Raw genomic sequence first — 27,368 nt, 5'->3', positions numbered from 1 at the left:
GGAATGTAAGGTGAACCATTATGAGGAAGTGAGCGAGGGTAACAAAGATGACGAAGATGATGATACCAGCAATGCTGCCGGTTCACATGTTGAACCATGCACTATTTCTTACTGCAACTGCCCTTGTCACAAGAAGAAGGGTCCTGCGCCTCCGACACCACCGCCTGCACCACCTGCAATGGGTGGATACTGCGGAGAAGGCTCAACGCAGTTTGCTACGTGGGGGTACGGCTACTAGGACTACCCAACTGCTAGTGACATGCTGCATCGTCGTGTTTGTTGTGGTTTTTTAAATTACCTAAGGCATGTTAGGTTAGTCCAGAATCTGTTTGCCGTAGTTTGCAACGGGTTCTGCCATGCCACTGCATGTGTGATGTGTGTTTCATTATCATTGTATTATGATGTAAACTTGATGGTTCACATTATGTAATGCATTTCTTAGTTCTTATTTCTTATCATTATATTAATTAAATATGTGCTTTTTAGTATTCTAGTGACATGAAAAGCTCCGAAAATATTAAGGACAAGTTCAAAAATTTTATAGATTCCCGGCTACAATGCAAATTAATGGTAAAAGTTACAACACATAGAGTCAAGCTCTCAACTGAAAACATAAACAACTAATTGCAGTGGCATGTGCACGCGACAAGGTAATTTCTTGTTGCATCTAAACCTACCATGCCTTATGGAATGTAAAATGCCGGGATTACATGGTACTACTCTACTGAGTGCACCGAGGATATTTGCCCTTCCTAATTGCTTCGGGCCCGGCTTCCTTCGCACGGCGTGCCCTCTCTCGTTTTCTCTCCCTGTCAGCTTCACGTTCCGCCGCCGCCTTACGATCCACCTCCTCCATCCTCTTGCGGATCTCTTCTTACTCTTTCTTGCGCTTCTCCTCTTGCTGTTCCTCGTGCTTCATTCGGCGCCAACGTTCTGCAGCCCACCTTGCTTGTTGTTCCACAAAGTCCTTTGCCTGCTGCGACTGCACGGTGTCGAACCACTGCATAAAATCACAAAGAGGCGGATGAGACTTTGTCCAACAAAAGTTAGAATCATAACTCAATGTTAGGTCACAAAGAAAAATAGTGTCTGTTGTCCTGCTACCTTGGCCCGGTCTTTGCCGTATCGCTTAGGTGTATCATATTCGTAGTTCTCACACATAAAGAACCTCATGCCGTAGTCATCTCCTAAAACCTCAGATTGCAAGAACTTGCATAACGAACCGCAGAAGCACATTGGCACATCAATTGCTTCGGGTACGGTGGCTTCACACTTGCTCCACGGAATGTAGGTTGATCCTGACGAAGACATTGGCGCTATAGTGTGGTGCGCCAAATGACAAACAATGATTTCAATAATACACCTATCGTATACCAAACAAGTCTGTAATAGTACTGAAATTGTAATACTAAACGAGTGTTTAAAACACCAAATCTAATTCAGCTAATCCGCTAATTAAATTAAATTGTTATACAATATCAACGGATTCATACGGAAGTTACCGGTAGATCACAAGTGCGAAATTCGGCAGAACTTCGCCGCTTTTCTTCTCATCACCCCTCTCTTTTTTTCTGAATATTTGGTGCAATTTTTGGGCTCAAATGAGAAGGGAATGGAGGCCAGGGCTTATATAGGGTGGGAGACCCCCGTCGCCCGTGAAGGGGGGCCTGTCGCCCCGGGGGCGACAGGCCCCCTCCCCCCGGCCCGGGACCTATTTGCAAATTCAAAAAAAAAATTACATTAGGGTCCTGTCGCCCGTTGCTTGGGCGACAGGACCCCTGTCGCCCCTGGGCCGGGCGACCGGGGATATTTTCGAAAATTTTCAAAACGGACATATATTTTTTGAAATTTTTAATTTTTTTAAATATTAAAAAAAACGCGTCCTGGAAAGCATGTTGGGCCGCTACTTGTTTTGTTGTTGCAGGAGATTCTGCGGCCCAGGGCATTCGTATCCTATGGGCCTTTTGGTTTCTGGGCCAGCAAGGCTAAGTTTTGTAGCCTGGGCAGCCCAATTTTGTGTAGAACAGGCCAGGGGCGTTTGTTTGGTCGGCTCCGCTTGCTATCGAATTCTGGCTCGTGTTTAGTTGGGTCTGAATAGGGAGTTAGGCTGCCAGTTCGGCCCGTTTTGCTGCAGTTGAGTCCAATCGAATGCTCACTAACACCGTCTCCGATTCACTCGAGTGACGGCTAGACAGACCTAAAAAGCAGAGCTACTATAACCCTTGTTCCAAATTACTTATGGTTGCAGCTTTCCTAAATATATAGATTTTGCTACGCACATAATGCATATAAAAAATTATGCATATAGAAAAGCCAAAACGACTAATAATTTGAGATGGAAGGAGTATGATATAGTACCAAATAAAAAAAGACACAATATATAGGAGATTAGCAAAAGCAGCAGTAGTGGTGCCGACTTGTGAAAATTAACAATAATCAAGACGAGGGTGTTGACGCTTTTTACGGATCACACACGAACACACTAGATCGTACAGCGTGAGGAAGAGTTTGATGCAGCTCCTCCTGCGTGGAGCGGTCAGACCGATCTAAGGGACCGGTCGCCGGTGTGAAATCGGCGACGGCCGACGAACGCTAGCCCGGGAGGGACCCCGTCAGGACAGACGCACGTAGGGTTGCTCTAGGATCGGCAAGCCACCTATAGTGCCTTCAAACGTCGCGGAGACGAAGGAAGAACAACATATGAGGGTTGAAAAAGCTAGGGTTTGAGAAGAGGATAAGTAGTAATTGTTTTGTATTTTGATCGATTGGATATCCTCAATCTGCCATGACCCTTTATATTTATAGGGTGGGATGGACTTATCCCGCAAGGAATTCCTATTACAGATCAAGATCTACAAAAATCCTTATTTGACTCGGAATCCTCCTAGACCGGTCGGACCTACCGGTCAGACCGGCCGGTCCTTGCCGGATAGGCCACAGTGCCTCGACCGGTCAGATTGGTGCCAATTTTGGCTGTCAACATATGCCCCCAATTTTGGCTGTAAACATATGCCCCCAAAATTGTCTAAGGGCGATGATTAACACTACACCGGCCATTGTTTGTACTAAGGGCGATAAGTAATTATCGGCCATAACTTGCTCTGATCAAGTTGATGTTGAAACAACTTGTTTGGGCTGCCACATCATCTTCATTGTCGCTGACGTCTTTGGCACGGCCTCCACCTGTTGCTCCATCACCTCCTTCTTATGCATACGTTGCAGCCTTCGCTTCTGAGTATGAGACAAGCCTGAGAGACACCACCTCGACTGTAAATATTTGGAGTCTTTCTCCTTGCTCTTCTCATCCTTCTTGCTGCAATCAACATCTTGTTGGACCAGATTATTGCTAGCAACAATCGGTCTTTTTGTATGGTTTGGATACATAATAGGATATTGAATATAATATGACTGCAAATACATCCTTCTATAATCCATCGGTGTATAGAAGTAAGGATACCAGCAATATCATGGAGCAATCGGTCCACTAGATGAAGTATATTTATCTTGACATGATTGCTCTTGATGACTTGATGATGATCCCGTATCCTTGACTTTGCTTGGTCGCCCCTTCTGTCTCTGAGCACTCCCTTACTTCTCATATTTGGCCAAGAGTTCCTTAAAACTCGGCCTTGTCTTGATCTTGAAAGAGTTCCCAGATTTACTGGACATACCGGTCAGCCAAGAAGAACCGTCCATGACGGCCCTCCCAGCTGCCCAGGCAGAGCACCGACCTCAATAAGCCTACCGCATTCTACTCCGATCCGTACATGTGTGTACAAGACTCCAAGTAGCATCATAGTATATAGTATGCGCTTACCGCTACGACGGAGTCACGGGCGGCGGCGGCGAGGATGTCGGCGCAGGAGACGGTCTGATTGCACACGGCCTCTACCTGCGCCTTGATGCTGTCGATGACGGTGAAGCCTCTCAGAGAATTTTCTGTTTGGGATCGCCCCCCTGCTCGCCGGTGAAGGTAGCCGTGTCATTCAGCAGCACAGATGCGTCGCAGCCCTGTATATATGTATCTAGTCATCAGATTAATTAATTTGGTCGGTCATCATGTCCACTGGAACTGAATCTACCAGCAGCAACAGATAAACAAGGCGGGCATGCAGCAGGGACTTGCATCGACGAAGCAGTCGTGGAAGTGCAGCCTGAGCAGCGACCATGCTAGTATTTATAGCTAGCTAGCTAGTATCATCAACAGTTGTAATCAGTCCAGAAGCAGAGACCATGATCATCCAAAATCCGATGCCTAACTATTGTTGAGAACTGCAGAGAGACACCAATGTCGTCGTTGTGCAGTCAGGTACGCATGCACTCGATCGATTTGGGGATGCAAATAATATTGACCGGCATGTGGCATATTGCCCATATGCGAGGAGGTGCAATTTACTCATTAATATATATTTGCAGCATATGTATATTATTGTCACTCTAATTTAGCTAGAGCTGTGCCAGAGACCTTTTCCTTTTCAGGCCCAAGACTCGGTAGTGGAATAGTAGAGCAACTCCAGCCGGGCCCTTAAATGGGACTCTATCTCTTATTTTAGTCTCTCAGTAGAAAAAATATTTCCAACCGGGCCCTATACGAGTCCCCATTTTGGGGAGGCCACTAAATTTTGGTCCAGAGTCCATAGAACTGGAGGCCCTCTAAATTTAGTCACCTTGCTGGAGTTTGAAGCCCCTAAATTTGTATAGGCTGGCTCCTAAAAGCAATATAGGGGCTCAAATTTAGTCTCTCCGCTGGAGTTACTCTAAGTACTTATATATTGTTGTGGTCACCAAAGACACGCGGGCAAGTGTGTTCATATGCTAATACCAATATACTAATAGATTGTGCGTATCCCGCACATTGCTGCGCAGACATATATAGTTAGTCAATCATATCAACCCCTTTTTCTTCACTTTGTGCACTCAATATAATAGGCTGACGTAGAGTTCAGCTCGATAGATTTACAACGCAAGGACTCTCACTGTAAGTTACACAATCCTTTATATGTCTCTATCAGTCAACACAAGTGGGTTCCACGTATCATTGATACACCAATAGCATGCAAATAAGGGGTTGTGATTTTCATCGGTGCATGTGTCCGTATTACCGTAAAAACCAAAATACCCCTGCTATGAATCTCACACTCCACTCGCTGACATCCGGCCCCACGTGTCATCCCCTTCCTCCGTCCTTTCTTTTCCTCTCCTCTTCTCTGCTTGCCGTCATGCGTCGAGGAGGCCGTGCTCATGAGGATGCTGCAGGAGCTCCTCGCCTACCTTCGTGCGCGCACCTCTATTGCCTCTATGTTGCTGCCGCCGCGGGCACGCCGCTTGGAGTGGAGCTTGCTGCCACCGCCCCTGCTCCGCGCCGCACCGCCGTGCCATGCCCGCGAGGTTGCGCCTCCACGCCCCCTGCTCTGTGCGCGCACCGCTGTGCCGCACGCGGGTCTCGCCCCTGCTCCGCGCCCGCACCGCCGTGCCTCGAGCGCGCCGCCGCCCATGCTCCACGCGCACCTGTGAGGCCCATGACAGTGCCTCCGCGCCGCCCGCGAGGCTACGCCGCACCGTCACCGTGGAGAGAAGGGAGGCGGCAGAGAGGAGTTGCCGGCGGTAGAGGAGGGGAGGGGAAGGAGGAAGGAGATGACCGGTCAAAGCCACACATTAGTCAGCTTGTAGCAGGGGCGTTTCAGGCTATGCAAAAATATGTTGGTCTACAAGTGGGCCCGAGAGCATTAAATATATATAAAATGGCACGCCTCAAGAAGATATGAATTGTAATGACATCGTTCGGAATAGGTGAATTGCAATGGCAGATCAAAGTTCTTGAAAAAATTGTAATAGTATGGATCTAATTAACCCTTTAGTTAACATGCTATAACTAAAGTTGCTCCAAAGATTAAGCAGCCAGGGGAAGAATAAAAAAAAAGTAAGTATGCAGCTAAGAACCATAGAAAATTAAATGATTTCTTTTAATACTTATCCAAAACTTCTAGAACACTTTATATTTGGGTACAAATTTTGAATCCTTCGATACCTTACATTCTAGTATGGAGGGAGTACCCAACTAAACATCAACCTCAAGAGTCTATCATGCTTTCATCATTTTATGTGGAAAATGCGTACTAGCGGACGAGACAGGATACCGAGAATCTGACCATCTCAGAGTTATTAGCAAAGAGGTCAGCTTTCGTCCAAGACGATTCCATCTTGCTCTGACCGTTGTGCAGTCATTTCCCACTTGTGAAGAGTCCTGACAAGATTAGCTAGCCGATATTTTAACGAGTTTATTCCTTTTGAACTTCCCTGTCAGCTCCAGCTGGCAGCTGCCCTGAGCTGGCAGCAATTTTCAGAATTAAATCGGCATACCCAGCGGCAGAGCCGGAAGCACCCGAAAGCGACGTGATGCTTGGTCGATGTAGTCGTCCCGCTTGGTGCAGTGCAGAAAAGTCGCTGTGAAGATCCTGTCAAGTCGTGCGAGACGAGTAGTCGTGCCGCGTTGCACTCCCCAAAAACGTGATTGCCGTCCTCACCCGAGCAGGTGAACCCAACGGACGGAGACGTTCCGGAGGCCTACTCTTCCATCTCGTGTGCGCGCTGGAGACGGAACGGGAAGAACTCAGAATGCTGCTGGATTGTGGTGATTGCAAGAGATTAAACTGAAGGAGCCCTCCTCAGCTTATATCAAAGAAGGGAGGAAAGCGAGGAGTCGCGTTGCGGGAGACGGAAGTGGAGAAGACAGAAAACTCCTGTCCGTAATCAAGCCATTGATTGCCACTAATTTTGGTAACTCCCGTAATTAAGTCCAGCGGCAAAAATAAGGCCACGACGGCCCGCTGCCTGCCTCACCTTGCATGTCTCGCCTCATTTAAGTTCACTTAATATCCCATATGGTATTAAACCATTTAATGTGCAATATTGGACCATAGAGTTTTATTAGATTTAATAAATATTAATGGGCCAAGCCCATATTATAACTAACAAGTTATTTATTTATTTTAAAAACTTTCACTATAACTTTTTTAAAAGGAAATTTTACAAAGTACGAAAAAATAGAATTTTTAATATGTTCCCGCAATTTTTTCTCTACTTTGTCTGTCCCCTTTTTTCTCTAATACGTAAAAGAGCTACGCATCACGTACTGTATTAATTAAGAAGACCTTGGACGGCCACTTCACTCTCTCTGCTTGCCGTTCCCATAGATCATTTGTAGAACACTCGCACACATTATTGTTAGATGCGATGGCAAAGAAACGATGAAAATAGCAAGATCATACCACAAGAGATACGAGGATTTAACGTGAAAAACCCCTCCAATGCGGAAGGAAAAAAAACCACAGGCGCCAGCCAGTAAATCTTCACTATATCGGGGTGAGTGTTTACAACACCTAGCGGCGGCTTACAAGAGGAATTACACAGCGAGAAGCAAACCCTAAATGGTATATGAACCGTCCGACGACGACGGACCTCCGCTTCGCTCCGTCAGAAGTTAGCCTTTTCTTGTGCAATAAATTTGGATCACAATATAACAATTATAGCACACGCGCGAAGAGTAAAAAGTAGAGTCGTGCAACCTCATGAATCATGATGATGATGGAAGAATTATAGAACAATAAGCAAAGTGGTACATGCATGCATATATACTTAAGTAATCTCTCAATGCCTTTGCATGAGAAATTAATTGTTACATATATATGTAGAGATACATGTACGGCTTGGCTGTAGTAACACCCCTAAAACTAATCTGAGCATAATCATGTCATCATATGCATCATCATTTAAATTTGAAACTGCATTTGGGTCGATTTCCGGAATGTCCGGGTTAGAGCTGACCCGGAGTATCCGGGTTTACTGTAGCGGACGCGTGTCCAGCACTCAAACACTTAGATGCCATCTCACCCCCTCGCGTCAGCCCAACTCCCCTTCACCTGGGATTCTCCTCCCAGCACTCTCTCTCTCTCACCCCCTCACTCTCTTCAACCCTCTATCTCTCTACTCTTGGCCATGAGAGAGCTCCCTCCTCTCTTCCACCATTGAAGCACCCCCCCTACCTCGCCGGAGCTTCGCCGGAGGATCGCCGGAGTACGACGCCGGCGAGCTGCTCCACCTCGGCTTCATCATCTCCTTGGAGCTTGAAGCTTCCCTAAGCTCTTCCTCTTCCTCCATCTTCCTCAAGCTCCAAGCAAGAAGACCAAGCTCGAGCTTCACCAAGCCTTCTCCTCAACCTAAGAACTCTTGCTGAGGTAGTACTTGACCCAGGTAAGCTCATCCCCATCCCCGATCCATCTCCATTGCCCTAGGTTTTGAGCCATTATAGCCTCTCTCACCATTGATGACTTAGAGCTCTCAAACCTCAATGCATGTTGGTTTTAGCTATCAAAATAGACTCCCCATGTTTCTACGAATCTTTAGAAACAAACCTCACCCCAAACCGAGGTCGGAATCACCAGGAACGGACTTTTCAATGTTCATACGTCGAGCTGCCGAAAAGTCCGGAGTTAGTCCGGGGGTCCGGACTATCCGGGGCTGAAACGCGGACTATCCGGGGTTGATTGTCCGGAGTGTCCGGACTGAAGTCCGGAGTATCCGGGAACCCCTATAAAATGGCCCTTTGATAGTTATTTAATCACATTGCTTTTAGTTACACTTGATCCCCATATGTACTATATATTTAGCCTTTTTTATCATAGTTTTGCACTAATAAATCATGTTTCTCATATCATTTGCATCGTATTGCAATCATCCATGGCATATTTACTTATCAAGCACCATTGCACTCATGTAGAGACCGAAACGCCGGATCAAGAGGCGGGTGAGCACGAGTCGGAGCCCGTGGGAGACAACGCTTCCATTGAACCTCAAGGCAGGCACCTAAGCATCTTTTATCCTATATTTTGGATCAATGAAGTATATGAGTCTTGATTGTGCATAAGTTACTATATATATATATATATATATATATATATATATATATATATATATATATATATATATATATATATCAACATTTGCTTAGAACCTATTTGATGCATTACCAACCTTGTTTAGAACACTATCATCTAGGTGAGTATGGTTGTTTAGGAGTCACGAATTATATCCTTAGTCATGCTTAGCTTCGGTAGAAGATGAGAGGTGGCAAGGGCACCACCGCTCGTGAGTTATAGGATGTTTAATTAATTCTACCTTCCTAGTTGATGATGAATAAAATGTGAGCAACTATGAATTATGATTCGGACTTGAGCAAGAATGGTAGGGTCATGATAGAAAGGAGACCAAATGGTTAGTCTTGCTTGAGTTGGTTAAGGACCGTCTTTTTGGTCGCCGGTCTCTTGAGCACTTTTCCGTACGAACCACATGCTTAATCATGGGAAGGTAAGCCAACTAGCATGAGTCACACCTTGCCTTGATCGGATTCGGTACGGGTTGTGATGGAGTGTGATCGGCGGTTCCGGTGAACTTGTCCTTCCCGACCGTTCGCTCATAGCCGATTGTGTTAGTGTGAAAGGTTGAGGCATGAATCAACACTTATCCTTGGCTATGGGTATGGTCGTTGGTCTTGTCCTCGTGTGGGTAAAGTTGTACACCCCTGCAGGGTCTTTAATCTATTGCAATAGCTGCGCTCTCGGACAGTGAGCACGCTCTTTGAGGTTCGCCCCATTGTAGAGTTTCGTGATGGAGTTCATGGAAGATTGATCTCAAGTTATATATGATCACTTTACTTATGCAATTGTATTGATGAATGACATAGAGATTATAGATGCTTTGTCTTTTGCTTACTATAACTTGATCAAAATTCAATGCTCTTGTGAAAAATTATAAATCTTGACCTATCCTTGCTACTAACCAAATGCATTCTCCTTGAGGTCGGGCTATATACCCACATCGGATAAGTCCTGCGAGTACCCTTTGTACTCATGGTGCTATCGTTAAAGTTGTTGCAGGTGATACGCAGCCGGAGGCCGTGTTTGGCTACTTCTACCCCGCTGACGGAGGTGCGGGTGAGGAGTAGAGGCCGGTGGCTACGAGAAGGGCACTATCGGCATATAGTGTTACCTTCTATTTTGCGTTATGTATGGAGTGCATGTTTAGTAAACTTTCCACTGCAAACTCTGAAAGACTTGATGTAATGTAACTTGAACCTCTTTGTAATATAAACTTGTGGGTGGATGTGCCTCTGTAATGGTATTGCTGTTGTGCTAGTGGAGTGTGTTTAAATCCTGGGCGGTGCTCATGACATATTCCAAGGACTACCGGGGTTAGTCCTCTCTAATTGAGTTGATCAATGGACGATGACTCGATTAAGCGGGATTAACTTGGGCGGGTTCCTCACAGCTGTCTCCATTGATTTCATACACTTGATGGAACAAGCTAAGAGAGCCATCATCAGGTAGTAGTGCACACGACGACGACTCCGACTCACACACGTTGACATGCATGTCGTTGCATTGCTGGTAGTGCATGCATGCTGCAGTAACCTTATTCGCATATAGATATGCTTGATGCCAATAAGCGTCGATCGGCAGGCTTATTATTACGACGAGTTGACCCTCCAGCAGTTGCGCCTGATCTGGCCCTGGGTCCCGGTGAGCGGCTGGAGGTTGCCCATCTTGATCATGGCCGTGGTGAAGGCGGTGGTGAAGGCGGCTGCGTTGGACGCGAAGTTGCGGACAGTGCTGTCGGTGCTGGCGTTGTTGAAGAGCTCCTGGTCGGAGTGCAGGAGCCCCCTCTGGTTGAGCAGGTTGGTGTAGTAGGCGTTGTCGAAGGTGTTGGGCGTGGTGACGTCCAGCGGCGCCAGGTTGGTGTCGCCGCCTGTGGCGGGGCAGTTGGCCCTGAGCGACGCGGCGAAGGTGGGGTTGATGTTGGGCTCGGTGATGTGGGCCCGGAAGTTGAGGCACTGCGCTTGTCCGATTGTGTGAGCACCTGCATGCATGCATCAAAGATCGATTAAAAATGTTATTAGTTTCGATCAAAGCCAGGCTAGCCAGGAGAATTACCAGAGAGGGCAACCAGGTCTGTTGGGTCGAGGTTCTTGTTCCCAAACGCAGTGATAAGCTGCGAGAGGTTAAACTGAGGAGGTGGGAGGTCGCTATTTGCCAGGGCCGCGCTTGAATTGGTAGAGTCCCTTCTTCCCAGCGGAACGGTCCATGAAGGCCCGCCGAGCTGCATGCATGCATGGCCGCTTGTTTTAAATTAAACCAACGCATGCAACAGCTAGCTAGCAACATCGATGAGGCAGGCAATCGATCTCACCGCGACGACGGAGTCACGGGCGGCGACGGCGAGGATGTCGGCGCAGGAGACGGTCTGCGGGCACAAAGCCTCCACCTGCGCCTTGATGTTGTCGATGACGCCGAAGCCCCTCAGCGATCCAGCGTTCGGAAGCGCGTTCTGCTCCCCGCCGTTGGTGTCATTCAGCAGAACGGACGCGTCGCAGCCCTGCAGAATATGATGATTAATATAATTATTGATGCATTAATTTGTGATGGAAAGAAAATAACATGGATCGATGGACTTGCCTGGACAAAGCAGTCGTGGAAGTGCAGCCTGAGCAAGGAGGCTCCCATGCGGTTCTCCTGCGCCACCGCCGCGTTCACCGCGCTCCTGATGGTGGACAGCGCGTTGGGGCACGACGTGTCGTAGAAGGTCGACGACAGCTGCGCCGACGCCCCGGAGGCCAGCAGCGCCACCACCAACACCAAGCAGAAGCACCTAATAATAAGGAAAGAAGCAGAGGCCGCCATGGCTATTGCTCGTGTGCAGGTCTGCAAATTAAAGGGCCCTCCATGCATATTTATACAGATGCCTGCTGCACGCCACTAGCTAGGGATCAGAAAACATCCAAACCGGCCGTGGGTGCACAGCTAGCTAGTCCATTCTCGTCTTGCACTGCAGCTAGCCACTCGAGATCCGGCGGCATACAGTATATATATATATATATTCACCAACTTGCATTGTATGCGATATGTTTAATTTGGCACACAAGACATATATGTTAGGCATGCAGAATTAATTGTTCATCCAGTGCAAGTGTCCGATATGATCCAATTAATAATAATGCATTAAGGCATATATGTTAGGTACCAAGTGCTTGTCAAGGAAGACGGGCGCGGGCGCGGCACGTACGTGTCATGAGCAGTGTGTCTCATCTTGCAAATAATTACACACTGCATGCGCGTAATAATCCCGGAACTTGCACGTTGTGTGGCGATACAAGCACGTAGCCATCTTATTTAAGTCTTGATAAACGAGTGTAAGCAGAAGCATTTAGAATTTAGATTGGATATGTCGTGGATAGTTTATCCGAAATACCGTCAGTGAATTAGCTCCACCAGAAAAATCATAATCTTTCTCAACGAATTTTCCACTTCAATTCGAAATGGGGTACTATATACTAATAGTTCAATTTATTTTTGTAGGAATTTATATTAGAAGCACATTGCATGCATGCTATTTTTTGTGAAGTAATTTGGAACTTGTGCAATATAGATGGTTGTGGCAGGAATTAATTTGAAAACACATATATTATATTATTATCCACAGGCTCAAATAAAATCTTGAGCTATATACTCAGTACCAATCGTTTAGTGATGGCTAACTGGTAGTAGTAGTGCAGTTATTCTACGACCAACGTCATTCTCATCTAGCTAGCGAGACATTGACTCGGGTCCACATGGGTACCAGCCGACGAGACAATGCAACTACTTGGACAAAAGGATTGGACTGGTTACGCACAGAGGTCAGCATTTGTCCAAGAAAAATCCACCCTTGCCTGACCCCGTGCAGCCACTCTGGCAACACGAGAGCCTTGTCAGTTACTAGCTAGTTGCCATCGAGTGAATAGACGACGTTGACGCGCGCCCTGATTCTTCTTTTTTTCATTTAATTAAAACCTACCTTGTTTAGGGAATTAAAATTTTCAAAGTTCGATTGGTTCTTCTCTAAAACATAAGTATTTGCTTTCTTTATTGAATAAGACGAGTGGTTAAAAAAGTTAAACGAATTATAATTTGCTGGAACGGAGGGAGTATCCAAAACAGATTTGGGTGGTGCTGAACATGAGTATGCAACTGGAAAAGGAGTCACCATGTACTGCAAAACTAAAATTAGGTCGATCGAGCTCTCTGTTGCAGCCTGATGATTCGCAATAGCTGTACCATATCGTCTGTTCAGCGTCCTTTGTTCAGATTACATTGCATAACACTTTTGTAGCCTTCAAATTGTAACGGGATTGATATGTATTGATGTACCAATAATGCAAATATGATGGACTGATGGCTGGGGCATATTTAAGCAGAGAGAAGTACACCATATATGGAGCCCCTGTAATACACGAACATCTTTTGTTTGAGCTGATGCATGCATGCCACTTTTGCAGCATGCATCTCACAGTCGTCAGACTTCCTCATTCGTCTAGGTGCGCACAATTGTATGTGAAGCATACTACTAAGATATGGTGGCCGTGCTAGCCTTATTAGCATGAAAACGCTTCTGTATATGGTGATTAATTAGTTCTTAGTTCACTTTGGAGCAGGTGAGCCTGATCTGTCCCTGGGATCCAGTCAGCGGGCTGAGGTTGGCCATCTTCACCATGGCCGCGGCGAAGGCGCTGCTGAAGGCCGCCTTGTTGGAGGCGAAGTTCCTGACAGTGTTGTCCGTGCTGCCACCGTTGAAGAGCTCCTGGTCCGAGTGCAGGAGCCCCTTCTGGCTCAACAGGTTGGAGTAGTAGGCGTTGTCGAACGCGTACGGCGTCGACGTGTCGAGCAGCGCCAGGTTGCTGTCGCCGGAGCCGGTCGGCCGGGGGCAGTTGGCCTTGAGCGAGCTCGCGAACCCCGGGTTGATGTTGGTGTCGTTGTAGATGTGGTCCCTGAAGTTGAGGCACTGCGACTGCCCGATCGTGTGCGCCCCTGCATCCATGCATGCATGCAGGACCTTAAGTTAATTAATTTGTTTGTTCATGCATGGCACTTGAAGTACTTGAAGAAAGCAAAAGCATTAATGGATGGGGCTATATATCGGCGACGGCGAGGATGTCGGCGCAGGAGACGGTCTGCTTGCAGATGGCCTCCACTTGCGCCTTGATGTTGGCGATGACGTCGAAGCCCCTCAGAGATCCCGCGTTGGGCAACGCCCCCTGCTCGCCGGTGAAGCTGCCGGGGATGTCAGCCAGCAGTACGGACGCGTCGCACCCCTGATGTGGTCACTCGCATAGAAATTGGTTGGAGTATGCTGTTAGAACAGAGTCGACAGTTGGGCGATAATATAATTTGACAGTTCCAACTATGACTTGAAGTCAAATTAGAATGTCCAAAGCTAGGTAGCAGATAGGTAACTGAACTGACTGCGGCCAGAACGTTGGAACTGTCACATCAATGACGGACTGTAAAAAAAAAACAAGACAATAAGACATAAGGACTTGCCTGGACAAAGCAGTCATGGAAGTGAAGCCTGAGCAAGGAGGCTCCCATGCGGTTCTCCTTGTTCACGGCGGCCGTCACGGCGCTCTTGATAGTGGACAGCGCGTTGGGGCACGACGTGTCGTAGAACGTCGGCGAGAGCTGCGCCGCGGCGGCGGCGGCCATGCAGAGTAGCAGCAAGACTACTGATGAAACCGAAGATGCCATGGCGAGCAGAGCACTGAGAGCAGAGGATCAAAGGCACTCAGCTGTTTGAGATGCTTGTGTGGAATGCTGTGATAGGAGCTGCATTCCATGCAGATATATATAGCCACGACAACCAGCAGGGTTCACTCACAGGCACACTCCTCATTTTCTCCTCTGGGTAGTCAACTACTTGTCATGCTGCATTGTATTTTTTCCTGCCGACTGTTTTTCGGATGAATGCATGAAGATATACTGGTGCATGTGCATGTACATGTACAATGTACATTCATCACTTCAATTTGTCAGCTGAACATGCCTATCTCTGTCAGCTGCTCTATCTAGTCTTTGTGTCTGCATGGAAGCCTGAATATACAGCGTGTTAACGGGGAATGGCCATATACCATTGATTATTCCTGCAATTTCCATGGTTCCTGGCTAGATATGAGCCTCAGAATTTGGGAAAAAACTATACCACTTGCATGTATACGTGGTATTAGCATACTTTTATATTCTGCATGGAAAAACAGAAGACAAGTTGACTGGGGCAATGCCCATGCTGGTGGTAGGCTCCAAGTAATCAGCATGCAGCTAGGAGATTTAAATTTTTCTTTTCTTCATCAAATATTTTTTTAAATTTTTTGCTGATGGCCTAGCATCTTATCATGCAAACATTACTCCTCCAACCGCCTGATATCATATACCATTCGATCAGAAGGATAAGGACTAAAGAGCTTCCAGTCCAATGCAGGACATTTCTGGTCAACCAGCTAGCACTACTACATGGCCTATAATCATGCACAGTGAGCAAGGAAAAGTCTTATTAGCCCTTGCACTTGTGCGCAGACGTGGGCCTGGGCTCAAGTGCTTCACAGATAGGATACCACTATGTCAGCACCCAGCAGCCATGCTGCAAATTTGTCTTGCCTTGAAATTCAGAGCATGAAATTTATCTCGTCTATAGTTAACAACGGCACGACCGCGACATGCATGTGCGCAAGTGGATCGGTAATTCAATTCGGTGCGCACATTGCAAATTGCAGGATGTGATGTAATTAACGCAATTCTCTGCAGATAGGACTGCCCATTTGTTTATGCTTCTTTTTCTGACCGAGTGTTCCTAACTGTCAGCTCATAGTCATCAGTACTTTTTTCATCAAGCGACACTGCTAATTGGCCTATGCATCAGTAAACTCTAGAAAAATACTACATCTTTTGATTGATTATGACATTATTAGTAGTGTTAAAGTTTGTCTTTTACTGCTAGTTTGTTGACTTTTATATATAGCTCTTACTTCTTAAAGTAAACTGATGATGGAGAACAAACAAGTAACTGTTTGATTATGATCGTACTAGAATGTAGCCATCAGTCAGTTGAGCAGAGAGGTGTGTCAGGCACAAGACATGCATTCTACCCTTGTCATTGTTTCAATCATGCTTCATTGCGGCGCAACATGTGGATCCTTCCTCCCTGTTTCCGACGAGAAGGTCAACATTTGTGGCCGCCTTTCGTTGAAGAAACCATTTGTGGCCGTCGACCAAAGCTGCTCGCTCCAGGAACAGTACGCACGCATGCATTAATTAGTGGTTTCATCAGGCAGGAAAAGAAAAACAATATCTGTAGTAGCTCCGTTGGGCCCTTATAATTTATCACATGAACATCATTTTCAGTGATAGAATGAACCTGCCACCATGGCATTTTCAACTGTAACACTGCTGCAACTGCAACATGATTGGGCAATGGAACAATGGGTCCCACAAGCATTTGCATGAGGGCCACTCACAAAGTTCCAGATGGAGTACATGATCGACATGGGTAGGTTACACGCCACTTTCTCGGTCGTCGTTTATTTTCACACACTACATGATGTTGATGAGCAAATTAAGAAAGGGCTGTTCTGATCCTGTGCATGAACCATCATCAGTACAGCCCCGAGCACTGCTACCACAGTTGACAGTGTCCTAGCTAGCTTGCTAGCTAGTTTACCCTTGAGCAGGCGACCCTGATCTGGCTCTGCGACCCGGGGGGCGGGCTGAGGTTCCCCATCCTGATCATGGCCGCGCCGAAGTCCCTGTTGAACCGTGTCGGGGTGGACGCGTAGGTGCGCACCAGGCCGTCCGTGGCGCCGCCGTTGAACAGCTGCTGGTCCGAGTGCAGGAGCCCGCTCTGCGCCAGCAGGTTGGTGTAGTAGGCGTTGTCGAACACGGTGCTCGTCGTGGTGTCCAGCGGCGCCAGGTTGCCGTCGCCGTTGCCGGCCGCCGCGGGGCAGTTGGCCCGGCGCAGCGTCGCGAAGGCCGGGTTCACGTTGGTGTCGTTGTAGATGTGACCCCGGAAATTCAGGCACTGCGCCTGCCCAATCGTGTGCGCCCCTGAATGCGCATGTAGGTGAGAGTTCAGAGTCATGCATCTAGCTATAGGCACAAGGCATCATGTAATTAAAGAAAGTTCAGAGATCGATGAACAAACAAACCTGAGAGAGCAACCAGGTCGGTTCTGCTAAGGCCCTTCCTGGCGAATGCGGCGGTGAGATTGGCGAGATCCAAGGTCGGAGCTGGCAGGTCGCTGTTGGCCAGAGATAAGTTCGCGGTCGTCGAGTCCCTCCTCCCGAGGAGAACCCTCCATGAAGGCCCTCCTAACTGCAAGCACACGTACAGTAAAGCTGATGGCGCGTAACCGATCTGTTAACTCCAGCAGAGTACTGAGATTGTGGACACACGTCGTCGTGTACTCGTACGTGTGCCTTACCGCTACGGCGGAGTCGCGGGCGGCGACGGCGAGGATGTCGGCGCAGGAGACGGTCCGAGGGCACACGGCCTCGACTTGCGCCTTGATGTTGTCCACCACGGTGAAGCCTCTGATCGATCCCACATTCGGGAACGCAGTCTGCTCGCCGGTGAAGGTGGCCGTGTCGTTCAGCAACACTGACGCGTCACAGCCCTGCAGATGCACACGTACAGATAATACTTATTAGGAGTAGATCGATACCGCGAATCAGTACTATCTACCCGTACTTTTTAGATGATGGGAAACACTTGCAGCCTCCACATCGTGGAATGAATCAGTAGCAGTTCATTTGGTAATAAGTTCATACGTAGACAAGATCGAGAGTCAAATAAAGTCTTAGACTTCAGTGTGCAGTTCAAGAGTCAAAAGGTTCATTGTGTTTGGCCGACTAAACCTGCAGTACTGCTAAAGTCATGTAAATCTGACAGTTCCTACTAGTAGTAGTCAGATAACAGAATTAGGAGTAGTTAATTATTAAACAGCATGCAACGTCGTCGTACCCAGTGGTCACGTACGTCAAAGATTCGATTGTTACTATATAACTAACTACTCTAGGGTTAACTAAAAGTAGATGCATGAGAGTTAGGCTTGAGAGGGATGACTTGCTTGGACAAAGCAGTCATGGAAGTGGAGCCTGAGCAGGGAGGCCCCCATGCGAGGCTCCTGTGCCACCGCGGCCGACACGGCGGCCCTGATGGTGGCCAGGGCTCGGGGGCACGACCTGGAGTAGAATGTCGGCGACAGTTGCGCCGAGGCCGACGCCGCTAGGCACAGGATCATCACCAGGACTGACAGGGAGGAGGCCATGACTAGCAGCAGCTACTACAACTACAGCATGCAATCCTTTTCTAAGTTGAAGTTTTTGCGATGATAAGGCCTGCTGCATAACATGCATTGCACATCTGGGTTTATATAGTACTCCCTCTGTTCCAAATTATAAGTCATTCTATGAATCTTGGAGAGTCAAACCATTTAAAAATTTGACCAAAATTATAGAGGGAAACACAAAAATTTATGACATCAAATAGGTATACTATAAAAATATAACTAACAAAGAATCTAATGATACTTAATTAGTATCATAAATGTTATTATCTTGTTGTATAAATTTGGTCAAACTTGAAAATTTTTGACTCTCCAAAATTCTTGAAATGACTTATAATTGGAATGGAGGGAGTAGCATGCATGCATGCATGTATGTTTGGTTAACTTTATGCCCGTGACAATCTGTTGGTAACATGTCGATCGTTGTAGTGCTGTTTGCTAGCGCTGCTAGCTGCATTATATTTGTGCTGGCGATCAGTATATATATGGTTAGTTTGTCATGCATCATATATACCGGAGATGGCTACTTCAGATCACTAAATAATAATGGCAATGAACCAAGTGCTTGCAGGCCGGCTAGGGATGATATTATACGTTAGATACATACATCGCAATCGTCGATGTACGGTTCTTGTTTCTTACCATTATCTGGCCCTGTCATGCGTGTCAATAAGATAGATAGATTTAACATATATAGAATTGAACATGCCTGTCAAATTTTGGCTCTCTCTGGCGCAAACCAGAAATTAATTTGGCTCTCTCATGCTCCTCGTTTTCTGCTTGATTAGGTAAGGATGTACAAGCAAGAGAACAGATGCATTATTGTTATTGTAATATTTGCTGGCAAGGATGTGTGGCTGTATGATTGTGATACGACGCAACAAGTTGCTGGTTTGTGCTTATCCTCCGTTGAGTTTCTTGACTAATTAAAGCCTCCCTGCACATATAGGTTACTACGGGTTTGTTTAGATCCCAAAATTTTACACCAAAAACGTGTATGAGCTATTAAATAAAATTTATTTACAAAACTTTTTGTATGGATGGGTTGTAAATCGCGAAACGAATATAATGAGCCTACTTAATCCATAATTTGCAACAGTGATGCTACATTAATCATCTGCTAATTATGGATTACTCATGAATTTATAAGACTCATTAGATTCATCTTGCGATTTAAAATCCATCTGTGTAAAAAGTTTTGTAAATAAAATTTATTTAATACTCCAAATTAATAAGATTCTCTTTCAAAAAATTTTGCCAAAATGATCTAAACACACCTACCAAGTATATATGAGTTACCAGCAGTAGTCATCAAGACTCGTTGATAATCATAAAGCATGCAGCGACATGCTTTAATAGTTTTGACAGTTAGAACGACCGTACCAGCAGTATATATGTACTGGAGTAGCGATCGATTACGTTCAGGGCCGGCTCATTATTGTCGAGTGCCGCAGGCGAGCCAGATACGATGGACCTTTTAAACCCAACTATTTTTTATTTATAATGGTAATTAAAAAATAGACTAATAATATATATAATTTATGAAGAATAATGTTAATATAACAAATTAAAATGACAGAAACATAAAACTAGAATTACCTACAACCTCTAGAGCGTTAATGCTAGAGCCAAGGCAGCAGATGCTCGCACCGGCCGGCCTGCGTGTGAATAAGTGCGTCGGACACCGGTCTCCTGTGTCGGTGTCTGGTCGTTTGGAGAAGGAGACCACTTGGCATCGGGTCCGGGCAAAAGTAGATGAAAACAAAACACCGAATCCGAGTCGCGATCGCGGCGTGGAAGTGCGGAAGTCCGGAAGACCGGACGCTACTTGGACCCCGAGTGGATGTTAGTCATGATGAGCTACTTTCTTCTTAGATGGATCCAAAGTAAGAAGTTAGGTTAGCCTAATATATCAGTTCGTGGTAAATATAAAAAATTTGGAACATTTTTTAAATAGAAAATAATTCTTCTTATTGCTGGAGCAATTGTTTCAACATAAAAAATTACTTCATCAAGTGTGATAGTTTAACTGCTAGTCACACATGTGACTCCTAATATTTTTCGAAAGACCTAGGTATCTGGCTGTCTGCTCGTACACTGTGAGTTGGATGAAATACTACTACCTACGACATACTAGATGTTGGGCCCCGGACCGTCGCCCTAGCTGCTCTCCCCCTTTGAGCCAGCCCTGATTATGTTTGGGGACATTTATTATTTCTAGCAGACCTTGATAATAAATCAGTAGCTATATATAATCTGTCTCATATATGGATGGAAACATCCCAAAATAGTCTTGGCTTCATTTCTAGACCTTTGAAAAGTGCGCGGTGTATGGCGACGCCGACAGGCCCCAAGACAGAAATCTTGTATTTTGTTACCACGCGGGAAATTAAACTGCGCGCCCGGCCGGCGACAGAAAATATCACTGTAGAGTTGCTTCTTCACCACGCAGCATCTCGCTGTCAGGCGTCAACGGTAGTCAGAGACAGTACAAGCATCTCGAGAAATTCGCACAAGATGCCACGAACGATCTTGATGAGTATTCCGGCCGCGCGCTAACCATGCTTGTGCCTATCATATCAGCAGGGTCCGACGACGACGACCCTCGCTGGCTCTTCATTTATTGAACAGAAATCAGCAGGATGCCCATCAGCGCAGCTGGCAGGCAGGCATTTTCAGTCGTCTGCTTGCGCTGCAAATAAACTAATACTGTAGATCCGTTTCAAAGGTTATGTGTATTTGGCACCAAACATCATCATCATCATATGTATACAACTACAGTACAACCAGCACGTCATTTTATTTCAGTCATCAGTCTCCGTTTTCAGCTAGCTCAACCGGCCGGGCGCGACAAGCAATTTATTCCGTCCGGTTCTTGGTTTTTTTTCCACGTGAGGATCGGATCAGACAAAGCATGCAGCGGTGACGCATGAAAAAGGTCAAAAACTGTCAAGGAAACGATCGAGACGACCCATCGTATCCTGGCATGATCGATCCCATTCCCTCCCAACCTCTCGCGCGCGCGGCAGCTGACTAGTGCGCCGGCCGGCCCGTGACGTTGCGCGTAGGTACGACAAAGATCGATCAAGCTGGCTTCGCAGTCGCAGCACTGAATTTTAGATTTTTAGTTTCCATGCGTGCGATAGCTACGTACGGTGAGCTGAGAGAGTTTCAACCATGGAAGCCTGAATGGAATGAAGGAGGCATGGTTGGGTTGGGCACACGTCGGTGTCGGGACGGGGAGCCACCAATATTTCATTTCATATTCATATCCCATCCAAGGCGCCGCTCCGCTAGGGAACGAAGAAGCGGCCAAGCAATGCGTTCGTTGGGCTCGGCATCTCTGCCAGTGCCAGCCCAGACTGCGACTGCTGTGCTCGGCTCGGTGTGCGTTCGGTCGGCACGCGCGCAGCTTTCTTTCAAGTTTCCGTGGAAAAATCTCCCTCCACGTACAGCCGTTCTGTACATGGCGGCCAGCCATTACTAGCTTCAACCTCCAGTCCATAGCTATTTTAATTTGGTCACGCTTTGCTTGCTTCTATTATTTGCCAACTCAGTTGGGTACATTTCTTTTATGGAGAAATTAATATGCATGTCTCGAGATTCGAGCTCTCCACTGTATTGATAATAAAATTTTCCTTATTTGAAAACTATTTCTATAATGTTGGTGAGATGGATAATAAGATTGATACAGATTTCCTAAACTTTTCTTTTTTAAAGAAAGTCCAGCATTCATTATTTTTTTTTTGAGAAAAACCGGGTTGCATTTTATTGATTCATATAAAGTATTACACATACATCCTTGCAAAGACATTCCTGAATAAAAAGAAAATTACATACTAGTCCTTGCAAAGGCTTCCCGGTCGTCTTCGCCACCAGGGAACGGAGCCACCACTCGACATTGGAACGGACGCCGAGCTTGCAGCTTGAGGCCGAATCCCACCTCAACAAAGCAACATATGGTTTTGAAGCCGCATCGATCGGCACATAACTAGATGTGCACCTTGACCGCTGAATGCCCGGGCCAAAGCTGGCCAGCAGCCAAATCTTCGCCAAGAGTACGGGATCGGACGCCAGAAGCACCGCCGACGACCCCGAAACACCCGGCGACAAAGCAACCCTAGCGGAAAAAGCAACCAACTCGATTTCTCGAGCAGGGAGAAGACAAACCACCAACCCGGCTGCACGAGTAGGTGTATTACATACCTCACAAGGTAATCTTCAGTTAAGAATGCACGGCGGCCGTCCACTCTGGCGCCGTCACCCTCACCATAAGTACCTCGGAGGGACAAAAGAACCGATGGGAGTCTCATCCCACCGGGAACCCTAGACTACAGAACCTACCTAAACTATAGTATATCTACGCAACCGGCCGCCGATTGATTAACCCCCTCCACCTCCGACGCCGGCGAGGGCATCAGATTTGGAGGCGGAGGTCGAATTGGCGGCGGATCGGATTTCCGCCCTGGTGTCGCCTCGGTTTATTGTGGGGAGGGGAAAGAAGACTCGAGAGCGCCCTGCAGCATTCATTAATAAGAAGCGGAGTTTATATAGACGCCAGGAGCGCCAAAAACAACTTCCGGCCCAAAATGGAGTGTTAAGCCGGCCGAAGATTTCCTAAACTTTAAGCGAGATGGAGAACAAGATTGATAAACTTTAGGCCTTGGTATGCAGTCCTATGGGCCTCTGGAACAAAGTTTTTCGTAATGGCCTTTTGTGTCCTTCAAGGAGGACCCAATCAACAAAATGCACCTATGTCCAACGTGGGCCCAGTTTCAAACGAGCCCATAATCTCAAAGAGGCCCATAGATGGACCACTTGAAACGTCTGGTGGAAGAAGCGTTTTTTTATTTTTATATTTTTCAAAATCGTTTTTTACAGAAATATATTTTCGGTTTCATAATTTACAGATTTATACCCCTACCGCCCGGCTGCGGGGCGGCCGGTCCCCTGCCGGCCTCCTGCCGAGCGGTAGGGACCTTAATATAAATAAAATTTATTTTTAATCGCATTTTGGCCTCTGGGGGAGGCTGCCAGGTACCTGCCGCCCGGTGGCGGGGCGGTAGGCCAGGCAGCCGCCCGACAGGGGGCGGTAGGACCCTCCCACAGGTTAAATCTTGACCGTCAGTGCGGCATTAGATGTGGTTTTAAATATTTTGGATAGAAATAAAAACTGTTAGTAAAGTAGATAAATATGAAAAGTATAACTTAGCAATTCATACACATACGCAACTGAGAATGAAATAAGTATAACATGACAACATGTCTATGACAAAAATTCAGAAACAACTAGAAGCTCTTTGTATGGTCCTCAGTTGCCTATGTGTATGAGCTGGAACTACTAGCATTACCAACGCGCAGGATTCCGTGGATGGACCAGACCAGTACCAGATTGTCGCTTCATAGGCAACACCTCACGCCAGCCAAAACCTGCCCGGCCGGCCTCCTGCTGCCAAGGTCGCTGGACCTGCTATACATAATTACATACTCAACCGGATGCATCGATCGATCATCTCTGTCTGAACCACACTGCAACGCTGGGCTCCTTGCTGGTTCAGACACCAGGTCTGATCGAGATCGTATATCCCTCTCGTGATCCATTGCAGCAAGCAACGGACGGCGCGTGTGGCTAGCAGCCAAGAACACCCAGCGGACATGATGAGCTGCGCTGGCCCGGCTCCTCCCTCCATGTACATACACCACATGGACGCACAATATTCTCTCTCGACCGATCGATCGCGTCGCGCCCCTCGAGACGCGTCCGCAGCTAGCGCCGTTGTTTGGTCTGCGTGCGTGTTCCCGGCCAAGATGTCGCTGTCTCATTCGCAGCAACTGGTCACGAGCGCATAGTAGCCATGGGCGCCGCCAGTTCGTGCCGAGCATGCTCCCCGGAAGGAACAGTGCCCGGCTGACGGGGCGGCAGGCTTCGCCGCTTGTCCCAAGAGATGGCGGCAGAGGAACGTGAGTGACCAGTTGTCCCGCCGTCGATCGCTTCCCCTGTCTTCCCATTGGCCGCGTTCCATGGATGTTGAGCCATCTATCTATCTATCTATCTATCTATCTATCTATCTATCTATCTATCTATCTATCTATCTATCTATCTATCTATCCCTCCTTCCTTTGTTGCCAACCGACGACTACTCTGAACCTGCACGGATCGATCTCATTGGATTCCTGTTAGCTGCTGCGTCAGCAGGCTTCATCATATCCCGTCCTGGCTGGCATCATATATAAGCTAGCATATCATTCATATGCCACGGACATATATACCAAATGCTAATAAGGCAGGTTGATTATCTCTGGTCTATAGCTGCGGTTAGTTACTGCTGGAAATAAGTACGAGATCAACAGTTTAACAGGCAGTTTGCTGTAGTGTCAGGGAGTTGTTTCTGCTTATTATTGCATTTATATTTATTTTGTGCTACTTGACTTGCATGCATGATTGATTACACACGGTTGTCGTCTTAAGTTGAGTAATCTAATTAGCTTCACCATTAGTCAGAGAGGGAGAAACACGAGCAAATTTAGTCATGATCAACAGAAGGAAGCTAAGCAATAGCATACACATGTTACACCTTGTTGCTCCTGCTGGCTACCATACCACGTACAAACAATGCCCAACTCTAGCTAATAGTGCACAGAGGAAACTAAACATGCATGTACTGCAGGTTTTCTGATGGCTCTTGTTTTTCTTCAGATAATATATCGGATAGAACAGAACATGCATCAAGAGAAGGACGACTAGTCACAGGATCGGCAATGGCTCTATATGCACAACCGATCATGCGTGCTCATCACAGGGACTACGGCGACGGCGAGTATTGCAACTCCAGCTAGGCCCTTGCTGCGCGCTAGCTACTCTTGTTGGCGACAGCCTTCCGAGCCGCAGTTCCTGATGGCCCGGAGCACGGCTTGTTTGACGACATGCTCATCCACATTCTCCGCCTGGTTCTGTGCCCATCAGATTATATTCCACCAGCAGAGTAGCCGCGAGTGGATGCAAAACAACTGAACGTGAGCACCGGCATGGCGGCCTAATATAATTGTGAAAGGACATGCATGCATGATTGCGATCTCTTATGATTACCGTACCTCTCCCCCAACAGCCTCGAGGTGGAATGTGTCGTCTGCGCAAGACGCCGTGGCTTCGAGTACGCTGAGGCCCAGCTCATCAAACGCTTCCAGGATAGAAACAAGCAGCCCGGGGCAGCTCTTGTCAGAGAACACGCTGACGAGGAACCCGTGCCCTAGGGTTTCCACGGTCACCTGCATGCACATTGATCCAATCGGATCGAGCATACATAATTGTCAGGTGTACCCAATAATAATAAGCACGCGCCAACACTTTGATTGATCGATCGGTCGATACGCAAAAAGCATTAGTTATTTCAAGTGTATATATAGTATATGTTACCGTCGCCGGGGAGGAGCTGTGCTTGAGCGCGCCTGCTTCATCTTCACACGCGATCTCCTGTTTGAGCCTGACGACCTTCTGCTTCAGTTCCTGGATGTACTCCGATGCGTCCAAGATTATTGAAGTATCGCTCAGCTGTGACAACGAAAACAAATGCCATTCAGGTACTGTGATTTTTCCTAGATAGATTCTGCTTCATCCAGTTACATCCTGACACCTGCTCTAGGGAACATATATAAATGATTGTTTCCTATCTGCTGGTTTATATTATCAGGACATCCAATCATAATTTTGCACTGCGTGCTTCAGCCTACGTGTCGAGCTCGATCTACTTTCTCCTTTAGTTACTATAAACTATTAGTACTATACAGTGTGGTGACTTATTTTATCCTTGCTGTACGTGAGCAAACCTTTGAGACCAAATAAAGCTTCGAAGCTGCTGCTCATCTGCCTCAAACATATATGATTTCACAGGAAAAAGCGAGAGGAGTAGCTAGTGTGTTAATTACCACTCGGGAGTGAGTGACGGATCGCAAGATCTGCAGCTTCTCATGTAGACCGGCTGCTGCTTTCTTGCGCTCCCTCGACATCATCTGCCGTCCTCGATCTCTTTCACAGCACACACTCGGATCTATCCTCCCAATGCAAGTGCCTGCCTTCAACAGAGACAGACGGGATCGGAGAGCGAGCGCGGGCTGTTGCCTGCTTCAAAGGAGGATCCACAAGGCTAACTACTTGCCTTTTTATAGTCGCCCGCAGCCCGTGGAGGTCCCCAGTTTGCCACTCACGTGACCTTATTGTTTTTTCCAGGAAAACAGTAAGAAAAAAATTAACCAAGGTGTGTGTGGTCCCCAGTTTGCTACTCACGTCACGTGACCTTATTGTTTTCCAGGAAAACAGTAAGAAAAAAATTAAACAAGGTGCGTGTCTCTCTCTCTCTCTGTGTGTGTGTGGGGGGGGGGGGGGGGGGGGGGCGTGTGTTTGAGGATGAATTGAAGGAAGATTTGTGTAAACTAACGTTTCTGTTTCAGGCTTTCAGCCTCTCTACTCATGACAATGCATGCATTCCGATAGAGCCAGATGCCCGCATGATTCTGTTGGAGATTCAATCCCTCGCAACTCTCTTCAATATATATCAACCACTTCGTAGGAACATGTATTTAGTGTACACTTAATTATACTCTAACGATGCTCTTTAATGATATTTATTTTCATATAAATTAATTTTATATGCGTAAATATTTATATTTATCAAACATATTCCTTATTTAGATCACTGTGATATTCATTTTTTTAAAATATAGCGGAAAACAGAATAAAAAATTTTAAAATCAAATCGGTGAATTTGTTGAAGGGCTGGTTTTTCAGGGGTGGTCGTTTTACCGGCCTTTTTTCACGAATGTGCCTGAGCACATATTTTATTAAGAGGAAAGCAATATGACCAATACAAACCTTAATACACATAAGCTATTAAGGTAGATACAAGCACCACCTAGCAAGTGGCGTACAGTCTCACAACAAACAAGAACAGCAAGAATAACGGAGGAGGAGACTCACCCAGACCTACAAACCTAGCCACAACCAAACAATCGAACCTGCTTAAGAAAACTACAACGGCAAAGCATCCACCCAACCAGCTAACCACAACGGCAAAGCATTTGCCCGAGGCAAATCCCGACCAACACGACAGGGGCTGCAAAACATCCACCAGAGCAGAATGGTGGCAAGTATTCGCCTGCGAAGAGAGGGCCGGCAA

The 27,368-nt window shown here is 46.8% G+C and overlaps 3 protein-coding genes and 1 pseudogene across 3 annotated transcripts; all 4 read right to left on the bottom strand.

The window, feature by feature from the left end:
* Positions 1 to 10,261: 10,261 nt before the first annotated feature.
* LOC120662167 (peroxidase 2-like) lies at positions 10,262 to 12,010 on the bottom strand. The gene is made up of 4 exons (XM_039941288.1): positions 11,508 to 12,010; positions 11,242 to 11,427; positions 10,986 to 11,151; positions 10,262 to 10,911 (listed from the first exon to the last, which is right to left on the bottom strand). Exons 1-4 carry the CDS (start codon positions 11,778 to 11,780, stop codon positions 10,523 to 10,525), a joined length of 1,014 nt encoding a protein of 337 aa, XP_039797222.1. The 5' UTR covers positions 11,781 to 12,010; the 3' UTR covers positions 10,262 to 10,522.
* Positions 12,011 to 13,254: 1,244 nt separating this feature from the next.
* Positions 13,255 to 14,702, bottom strand: LOC120662168 (annotated as a pseudogene).
* Positions 14,703 to 16,260: 1,558 nt separating this feature from the next.
* Positions 16,261 to 18,190, bottom strand: LOC120662169 (peroxidase 70-like). Its single transcript, XM_039941289.1, has 4 exons — positions 17,980 to 18,190; positions 17,335 to 17,526; positions 17,060 to 17,225; positions 16,261 to 16,958 (listed from the first exon to the last, which is right to left on the bottom strand). The coding sequence occupies exons 1-4, from the start codon at positions 18,178 to 18,180 to the stop codon at positions 16,567 to 16,569; spliced, it is 951 nt and encodes a 316-aa protein (XP_039797223.1). The 5' UTR covers positions 18,181 to 18,190; the 3' UTR covers positions 16,261 to 16,566.
* Positions 18,191 to 24,713: 6,523 nt separating this feature from the next.
* On the bottom strand, positions 24,714 to 26,311 carry LOC120662165. Its single transcript, XM_039941287.1, has 4 exons — positions 26,122 to 26,311; positions 25,613 to 25,747; positions 25,291 to 25,464; positions 24,714 to 25,149 (listed from the first exon to the last, which is right to left on the bottom strand). Exons 1-4 carry the CDS (start codon positions 26,203 to 26,205, stop codon positions 25,054 to 25,056), a joined length of 489 nt encoding a protein of 162 aa, XP_039797221.1. The 5' UTR covers positions 26,206 to 26,311; the 3' UTR covers positions 24,714 to 25,053.
* Positions 26,312 to 27,368: the final 1,057 nt, after the last annotated feature.

The sequence above is a fragment of the Panicum virgatum genome, chromosome 2N, assembly GCF_016808335.1.
Source record: "Panicum virgatum strain AP13 chromosome 2N, P.virgatum_v5, whole genome shotgun sequence".
NCBI classification, from domain to species: domain Eukaryota; kingdom Viridiplantae; phylum Streptophyta; class Magnoliopsida; order Poales; family Poaceae; genus Panicum; species Panicum virgatum.
Note: the sequence above shows the minus strand (reverse complement) of the source record. Positions and strands in the feature narration are given on the sequence as shown.